The 8,906-nt window shown below is 55.2% G+C and overlaps 2 protein-coding genes across 2 annotated transcripts; both read right to left on the minus strand.

Moving 5' to 3' along the window:
• Positions 1-1,811: 1,811 nt before the first annotated feature.
• LDBPK_230860 (3-ketoacyl-CoA thiolase-like protein) lies at positions 1,812-3,137 on the minus strand (the record flags this gene model as incomplete). The annotated part of the gene is made up of 1 exon (XM_003860938.1): positions 1,812-3,137. One exon carries the CDS (start codon positions 3,135-3,137, stop codon positions 1,812-1,814), a length of 1,326 nt encoding a protein of 441 aa, XP_003860986.1.
• A 1,314-nt stretch (positions 3,138-4,451) lies between these two features.
• On the minus strand, positions 4,452-4,793 carry LDBPK_230870 (hypothetical protein, conserved; the record flags this gene model as incomplete). Its single annotated transcript, XM_003860939.1, has 1 exon — positions 4,452-4,793. One exon carries the CDS (start codon positions 4,791-4,793, stop codon positions 4,452-4,454), a length of 342 nt encoding a protein of 113 aa, XP_003860987.1.
• Between the last annotated feature and the right edge of the window lie 4,113 nt (positions 4,794-8,906).

Below are 8,906 nucleotides of genomic sequence, written 5' to 3' on the forward strand. Positions count from 1 at the left end.
GGGGGGCCCGATGCTGTGCGTCGGCGTGTTCTCGCCATGCTCCCAGCACCGGTGCCTCATCAGCCCACACGGTCGGACGCAGGTGATGCTGCATACTTCGCACACATGCACGGGGGGCTGATTGGTGCGGGTCTCCTCGCGCCTCGCTCGCCGGTCACTCTTGCCCTTCTCAGCTCTGGGCGCTTCGCTTCGATGCAGAACACCGTGCCAGCTGTGCATGGCAGCGCCTGCGCACCGTGCTCGCATTCTCGGGCCATAGGACCTATTTCAGGGCGGCGTGGTTATCTGGAGGGCCCGCCGTCTTCACCTTCCACTTCCGTCCATGTCACAGGAGGGGGGAGGGGCAGCCGTACACCCCCAATAGGGGAAGCGCGTGCAGCAGACGTGAGATGTGCGTAGCCAGGTCACTGCGTTCAAGACCATAGCTTGAAGCGACCTGTGCTCTGAGCGTGGAGCGATTCGCGAATCTCGCGTGGCATACCGGGCACAATGCCGGGCCGGATGCGCTCATAGCAAGCACAGGCGGAGACAGAGGCTCTGGCGAAGGTGGAGGTACCACAGTGCTAGCGGAACAGCAGGCAGCACACCATCTGCACTCCGTCGTGTCACTTTTTTTTTTTTTTTTTTTTTTTTTTTTTTAGTATGGACCGGTGTCCTCGCGGAACTGTGCGAAGCACCAAAGGGCCTAAACGTAAAATCAAAAAAAAAAGAAATAATAAAAATGACAATGAAAATAAAAAGGCAGAAAAAAAAAATATATATATATACGCAATGTGAGAGATTCTCGGAGTGCTGGTGCGCTCTCTGCTCGCTTACATCTCTCTCCTCTCCTTCCCTCCGCCCACCACACCCTCGCTCGCCCACCTCCCGATGCTGGCACCGCGTCCTCTGGGCACTTCGCTTGGTTGTCGTACTCGCCCTCTCACCGTCCTTCCAGGTGGCGTGTCAGGCTTGCTGCAGTTGATTATCATTTTTGTTTGCTCTTCCCACGCTGGTGCCTCCGTGAGTGCGTGCATGCGTCCGTAATGTCGGCGAGGGAAGGGAGGTAGGAGGGGGGGTGGAGGAGACGGCAAGCACAGGCCCGCTCGCATATAAGCAAGTATATATAGATATACAGATATATAGTTGTATCGGTGAAAAAGACGAGAGAGGGCTTCCGTGACAAGCACAAACATAAATGTTGCGAAATAGGGATGAGGTGGGAAAGGAGGGGCGGACGGCGTACCGGGGAGGCACGCGTCCGCTTTTTGCTGTTTTTCGAATGAGCGCTGCAGCGAGCGGTGCAATAGGGAGAGAGCAGTACGGCTGTGAACTGTCCACCCACACGCTTTCCTCTTCCCGATCGTCCTGCCCCTGTATCCATTTGGTGGCACCAAGGCCCTCCTCACGCCAGCACACGTGCAGAACACACCAGCGGGAACGAACCGGACATACACGCACACGTGAGATTCACTTAAAAGCAAACTGGCAACACAGGAAGAGTGCAAGCACACGTGGTGTCTGCACCTCCGTGATCGTGCTCAGCCGATTACTCTCTCTCCCTCGCTGACGGCGTCCGACTGGAGACGCTTCTCTCGCCAACGCCTATGTGCTAGCATACGGTGCGTTCCCTTGTCCGTTCATTGCTCGCAAAGGCCATGGAAAGGAGGAAGGGCAGGCGAGAGAGCGACAGATACGCCAGTGACGGTGGATGAGAGAGACCCGTATGACACGTCGCCTCCCTCGTCTGTGCGTGTGCGTCTCGGGCACATTCGTGGTTCGCGTTCGGCGGGGTCCCTTTTCTTTTTCTCGGGGCTTAGAGGTGAGGCATCTCAGATGTTCTGCAGCACCGCCGACACAGCCGTCTTGTCATCACCACCCATGTTCAGCGTCGCGCCGAGGGCCGGAATCTTCTTCATCTGGTAAGCCCCACACTGCCCCTTCATCTGCCGGTAGACCTCCATGACTTGCTTGATGCCGGTGGCGCCGACCGGGTGGCCAAAGGAGAGGAGGCCGCCACCGGTGTTAACAGGGATGCGGCCCTCGAGCGTCGTTTCACCGTTGCGGATGAGGTCCTTCGCGTGACCGTACTCGGCGATCCCGAGCGCCTCGTACATGAGCATCTCGGCAATCGTGAAGCAGTCGTGCACCTCCGCGACGTTGAGGTCCGACGGCTTTACGTTTGCCATCGACAGCGCCTTCTGCGCTGCCTGGCGGGAGGTGAACATGCAGCATGCATCATCGGGGTCCTCGTAAAGGTTGCTCACGGCGCAAGCGATCGACTTGATCTCGACGAGGCGACTGTCGTTCGGGCTAAGGCCCATCTTCTTGAGGCCCTCCTCGTTGGCCAGAACGACGCCGGCACCGCCGTCGCTCACCTGCGAGCAGTCCGTCATGCGCAGGTACTCTTTGTAAGTCTCGTTGCCGAGAAACTTCACGTTACTCGGGTCCTCGCCGTTGCACTGCTCAAACGATAGCTTGCGGGTGTGCATGTGGGCGAGAGGGTTCCTGTTGCCGTTGGCGTACGCCTTGGCCGCCACGCGCGCCGTGTCCTCCATTGTGAAATGGTTGTGTTCGGCAATGTACTTCATGCGCTTGGCAAACAAGCACGGGAATGTGAAGTCGTCCAGCTTGCGCTGGCGCTGGTAGTCCGCGGCACGGGCGAGGTAGTCGCCACCAACGCGCGCGGTCGCCGTCGTTTGCACCTCGACACCAACGGCGAGGGCGATGTCGGCCGAGCCGGCTTTGAGGGCGTTCGTCGCCGATATGACGGCGAGACCGCCAGACGCGCACGCGCCCTCGACACGCATGGCGGGCTTGTACATTAGCGGGTTTTTCGCAGCGGCTTGACCGTAAGTGAGGCTACCGATCGCCGCCGGGCCGAGGTGACCCTGGCTCGAGAAGAGCTCGCCGAGGAAGTTGCCGACAACCACTTGGTCTACAATGTCCTCCTTGCCGTTGAGGCCGGTGTTCCCTATCGTGTGCTGCACTGTCGTGGCGAGGATCTCCTCGAGCGTCATGTTTTGCTTCTTGCCAAAGTCTGGATGCTTCTTGTCAATGAAGAGCTTGCTGCCCTTGCCCACGAACGGGGTGATGTGGCCTCCCACGATGAACACGCGGGGCGCCGCCTGCCGGTGCGTCAAGCTAGAGCGGAACATATTGTTTCTCCCTTTTATGTGTGGTTGTGTGAAGGCTTCGCTGTTCTTGCGTGTGGAAAAAAAACGTTTTTAGGAAAGATGGGGAAGAGGGGAGGAGGGCGGGGCGATGGACAGTTGTCAAGCGTGAAGCCGCGGAGTGGCCACTGAAAAGGTCGAGTAGAGAGGAGAACCCAAAAAAAATGGTGGACTGTAGCACATAAAAGAAAAAGAGAGAAAACGCTGGGCAAAGAGGGAGAGCTAAATGATCGTATGGATAGGCGACAACTTCCAGCCACACAGGGGAAGAAAAAGAACCGGTGCGCAGGATTCGAAGACGGGTTGTCAGGGAAATGCGATATATGTGTGGGTGTTCGATCGTCATGCCCGCGCGCGAATCGATGAGCCACACGCGCACGATATTGTGGAGAGAACGGGGAGATTCGAGAGAAGGGAGAGGAGGATTTATGTCAAAGGGAGGGCAGTGCGAGCGTATGCGCATCTGCATGCGAGTAAGCACTCGCATCATGCGACAGAGTCTGCTAGAGCATTCAGCGACGCCGCGTTCAGCGCACGATAAGGCAGCACCGGTCCCATCATCACGACCACACTCAGAATACCGAAGAATTATCAAGAGCGGCATGCCGAGGACATGCCGCTCTTCACAGCAGTCCGCTAAAAGCTACGGGCCAACGATCCCATCTTTTGCCTCTAGCGCCCCTTCCTACGGTCGCGCCTGTACCGCGGGCTGGAGAAAGAGAGGCCCACAGGCTGCCGCGACGAAGCGCGACAACAGACGAGAGGGGCAGGGCAGCCTCGAAGCGTGCTCCCAATCTGACCGTGTGGAGGAGAGGGAGGGTGCAGACCAGCCGACGGGGCGGTCTGGAAAGGTCGCGAAAGCAGTCTATCGAATTCCGCGTTGGTTCGACGCATCGGCGGTTGGCGCCTGCGAGGGAGCGCATTCGGTCATACGAGTCCGAGGCAAAGGCAAAGCAAGAGAAACACCCAGGAACAGCGGCACTCTTGCACGTTCCCCAACGGACCACTACACACAGAGAGAGCCGCACGAAGCGGGGGGAGGGGGCACCAGTAAAGTCACCCGTACTCGTTCGCCTCAGCCATCACCCTCCCTGACTCTCGATGGCGTGTGAGAGGTGAGCAGGGAGACCGGAGGAGGAGAGGAAGGGGGAAGGGGGGCAATATCCTCCGTAGAAAGAGAAAGAGAGCGGAGAAGACGGCCAGAGAGGATGGGGGAAGGAGACGTTGCCGGATGTTGACCTCAGTGCTGTGCGGTCGGTCCCTCTCGCATGCGTGTGAGTGTGTATGCGAGGCTTCCGTCTAGCGCGTTCCCTCCCAGTTGTTCTTGGACATCCACGGCGCGCCAATGTAGTAGTGGCGGTAGCGGATGTAGGTGTCGGAGGTGGGGTAGTCTAGGGTGCTGGGCTTGAAGATCTTGCGCAGCTCATCGACCTTCTCCTTCGGGTAGTGCTGCTCAAGGCAGTCGAAGTGGGCCTCGATCTTATACTCGCAGTTGCCGCCCTGTGCAAGGCAGAAATCGCGGGCCCAGCGCGTCTCGGGGCACGGCAGCCGCGGATGCTGATCAGAGCACGGCAGCGGCACCCCGTGCTTGGGGTACTCCGACAGGATCTTCGGAAATGTCTTCCACGTATCGAGGCCCATGGTTGCTATTGGTTTCTAGGGGAGATGCAAGCCGCTCTTTGGAAAGGGGCTACGACGATACAACGGGATTCCGCTACGTGCGAGTGGCGTCTCTGGTGTCCTCTGGCGGCGATCGAGGACGGCGCTGACGGGAATACAATCTAAAAAGAAAAACAGGTAACGGCTGGTGTGCCTTAGCCACCTTTCCCCGTCTTCTTTTTCGCTAACGCTATTCCTACGGAGCTACTTGTACAACAGCAGATGATTGGCCACTGCCCGAGGTGTTTTGGTAAGCCGTTATCCTATAGAAAGGAGCGCGTGTCAGCTTTCGAGTGAGCTGGTGCGCTGTGATGAAGGGCGGTGGATGTTCCCCCTTCGCGAGAGCAACGCCGGAGAGGAAGTGAAGTGCACGTAAACGGCAAGAAGAAATGGGTGGCTGGTAAAACAGGGCGAGGGGCACCGCCAGCAAACACGCAGGCGCACACGTACGCGGGCCACGGTGAAGATGCTGAGAGACTCAAGCACTTCTTTCCCCGCCATCGCTTGGTGGCCATCAGCGAGCCTGCACCGTGTACGCAGTGATGCCGCTACAGGTGAGCTGGAGGTGAGTGAGACGGTGAATGCAAGACCGCATAAAACCCGCTGCGCAACGGTGCAGTTCTAGCACGTCGAACGGCCCTTAAGCAAGGCTTGAACTCAGTGAGGCAGAACTATCCACACTTCTTTCTCATTGTACCGAAACCGCTTCACTGGCGAGCTCGCACTCAGCACAAATGCCTATATTCTTCGTTTTTTTCTCTCTGTTTTTCGTGCTGCTGCTGTCACCACGCTTCTTCTCGTTAGTTACAGCGCTGGGGAATGAGGGAGAGAGAAATGGATTTCAGTCCGTCTTCAGCTCGCGTGCTCACGCACAGGGAAAGAGGAGCAAACCGAAACGGGGGAATGAAAACACACAGAAACGCAAAAGAGGCACAAAGACGAGCATGCCGTCCTCGTGGGATGGATGCCGCCGAAAATGCAATCCCACCATCGGCCTGTGTGCAAAGCCCACCTCGTCACGCACACATACATATATATATATATATACACCGTGTTTGTGCACAGGATTCGTTCCGTGAACAGAAATCGCACGCACCGACAAAATATGGCACACATGCACACGTACACACACACACACATATATATATATATACATATGAAAATGCAGAAGTCTTCCCGCTACTTTTTCGTTGTTGTTGCTGCGGGCTTGTTCGCCCGCCACGGCGTCCAAAGAGCAAGGATGCAAGGATGGTAAATATAGCGAGGCTGGTGTCTTGTGAGCGACTTGCTTAGGCAAGGGAGCGTGGGATGGAAATGGGGGACGAGCACGGGAATCCGCGTGACATGAATGGCAAGGCATCAGATTGGGCGTAAGGTGTAGCCGACACGCCTGTGTGCGACCGCGTGCTTGACGGGGTGGTGGTGGACAACGATGGAGGGAGAAGGAAATGGAAGGGAGGGAAAGGCAGGGCAGAGATGGAGATAGAAATGGAAAACAACAAATGGAGAAAAGAAACACGAGCAAGATAAAAGGGGAAATATATAGAGAGAGTGAAAAGGAGTCAAAAGAAAAAGAAAGACTCTTACACAAACGTATACGCTTAACGGCGAGGTTGTAAGAGAGACACGTCGACACGCGTCGACGAACAACATCAGTCACCGCCACCGCCACAGCAAGAATAAGCTCACCTGCAGCGCATATCCTCAAAGACACACGCACACACACAAAAAAAGGGAAAAATAATACATGGCGAAGAGGAAAGGGAAGAAGAGTGTGAGGGGTTTGGAGAAGAGGGAGGAGGGCAAGGGACAATGAATGAGAAAGTAAGGAAGAACCAAAAAAAAAGAGAGAACGCGCACGTGTTTAGGTATGTCGAAGTGTCCATTTAAAGAGTGAAAACAGACGTACTCATCAATCGAGAAGGAACCGAGAGAGAGTAAGAAAGAGGTTGGGGAAGTACACAAATATGAGCATATATGTGTACCTATACCTATGCGCATACATATATGTGTGTATATATATGCATACCCATAGACACACATAGAGTTCAGCAAGACCCGGCAATCAAAGAAAAAGAAGACGAAGAAAAACAAATACCGAAAGGAGAGTATGTATGTGTGTGTGTGTGTTTGTGTGTAGGGAGGGAGGGAGGGAAGGGGAGAGTGGGGAAAAGAAACAAGCGCACAGGGAAGCAGAAGCAGCACTAGGTAGACAGGGAAGCGAGCAACATGCAAGGGTGTATCCAAACGAAAAGAAAAAAGCAAAGAAACATGGAGACACACAGCACAGCGATACGTACAAAAAGAAGAAAATCGGTAAAAAAGGAAAGAAAAGAGAGAGCAAGGGAGACAGGGAAGTATTCCATCAGAAGAGAGAGAGCAACAGATAAAACAGATATTCTGCGTTCTAAACCCTACGCTTCGTTTGTTTCGGCTGCCCCCTTTCATCATCGGCCCCAGTATGATAAGTTAGCGCTGCATGTTGCGGACACGTGCGCCAACGTTTCCCGCGTGTGCCTTTCTGCTCTTGACTACGTTCTGCCTTTTTACTCGTTGTGTCACGCCTGTAGCTGCACTGCCGCTCCTTTCCAGTGAAGGAATTCACCTTCCTTTCACTTTCTCGTGCCACGGCTCCCAAAAAAAAAAGTCGGCGTGTTTGAGCAAGGTGATGTGCGTATACCTTGTTTTTTTTCTTTTCGCCTCCAAGTGTCCCTTCTGCCACGATCAACTCAGCAAAGTATATGCATACAACCTCAGCTCACCTACTTTTGCTACATGACGGCTATGTCAAGGGCGCCGGGCCGACCAACACCGGTGGAAGCCGCTCCGCCCACTGCATGCAGCGCAGACTAGGTCCACGGTCAGGCTCGGCATCACTGCAATGCAGCAAAGGCAGAGAAAAAAAAGAATACGACGTGGATGTATCTACTTGTTGAATCGCCAACGCGATCCGTAGTAAGCTGGCAAAAGCGTCATGATGGTCGCAGGCCTCTTCGGCACTGCGCTAGTCCAGGCCTGCCCGCCAACACCACGAGTCCGCAACCGTACCCAAGGACATGCTGTAGGGTTTTGGCTTTCCCACAGAGTTGATGCTACACCCTGCTATCGCGCACAAAGAGGTGGCCGCTGTGATCAGGTTACGCCCAGAGAAGAAATAAAAAAAAAGAAGCGGCGCTGCCCGTACTATGGAAGTGTGGTACGCCCTCTGCCTCTTGCCATCCACTTCACTTTTACAACGAGACTGACGATGCCGCTACTGGTCGCACCCCTCGTACCGTTATTTAGCGCTTCCACCGCACATTACGCCGCATAGCCAACGGTCCTTTTTCGGTTAGGTTTTTGCTCCTAAGTTGTTGTTGCTTTTTTCACATTCCTTGGCCTCCTCGACAAACAGCTAGCCGATGTACTAAAGCCGCGATGCGCATGTGCACACACACGCGCAGGCCTACAAGCACAAACCAACACGTGTACGTGCATACATGCTTCCGCGATTACCATGCTGCCGCGTGGCCAGTAGCCCCCCTCCCTCGCCCCATCGTTCCTTTTCCTCCTCGCCTCCAAGTCACGGCTTAAAGTGAGCTGGACAAGTCTTTTTTTATTCTGCGTGCTTGGGGCCCTGGTTCACCTCTCACCTCTTGGTAGCCCATCCCTCTTTGTCGCTTCTTTTTTTTGACGTCATGCACGCGGGTGCCAGAGCACGCATGCAAGATCGCTTTTCTCCTCTCTCTATACATACATATACATATATATACATATGCATATATACATATACATACACTTCTCCTTCGTTTCTGTTTGCTTCTACATATCGCTTCTTTATGTAAATCATCAATGCTGTCTTCGCGTCTACTTTTCATCCACCCACTTCGCACGCGAGCGCTTCAGCGCCTCCACGACGGTGGGGTCTGCCAGGGTCGAGGTGTCGCCCAGGTCGTCGTCGTTGTGCGTGGCGATCTTGCGCAGGATGCGGCGCACAATCTTGCCGGAGCGCGTTTTGGGCAGTCCTTCCTGCGCGGGGTGAAGCACGTCCGGCGTGGCCAGCGGGCCAATCACCTTGCGCACAGTCGCCTTCACCGCCGCCAGCAGCTCGGGCGT

This window comes from Leishmania donovani, chromosome 23, assembly GCF_000227135.1.
Source record: "Leishmania donovani BPK282A1 complete genome, chromosome 23".
Taxonomy (NCBI): Eukaryota; Euglenozoa; class Kinetoplastea; order Trypanosomatida; family Trypanosomatidae; genus Leishmania; species Leishmania donovani.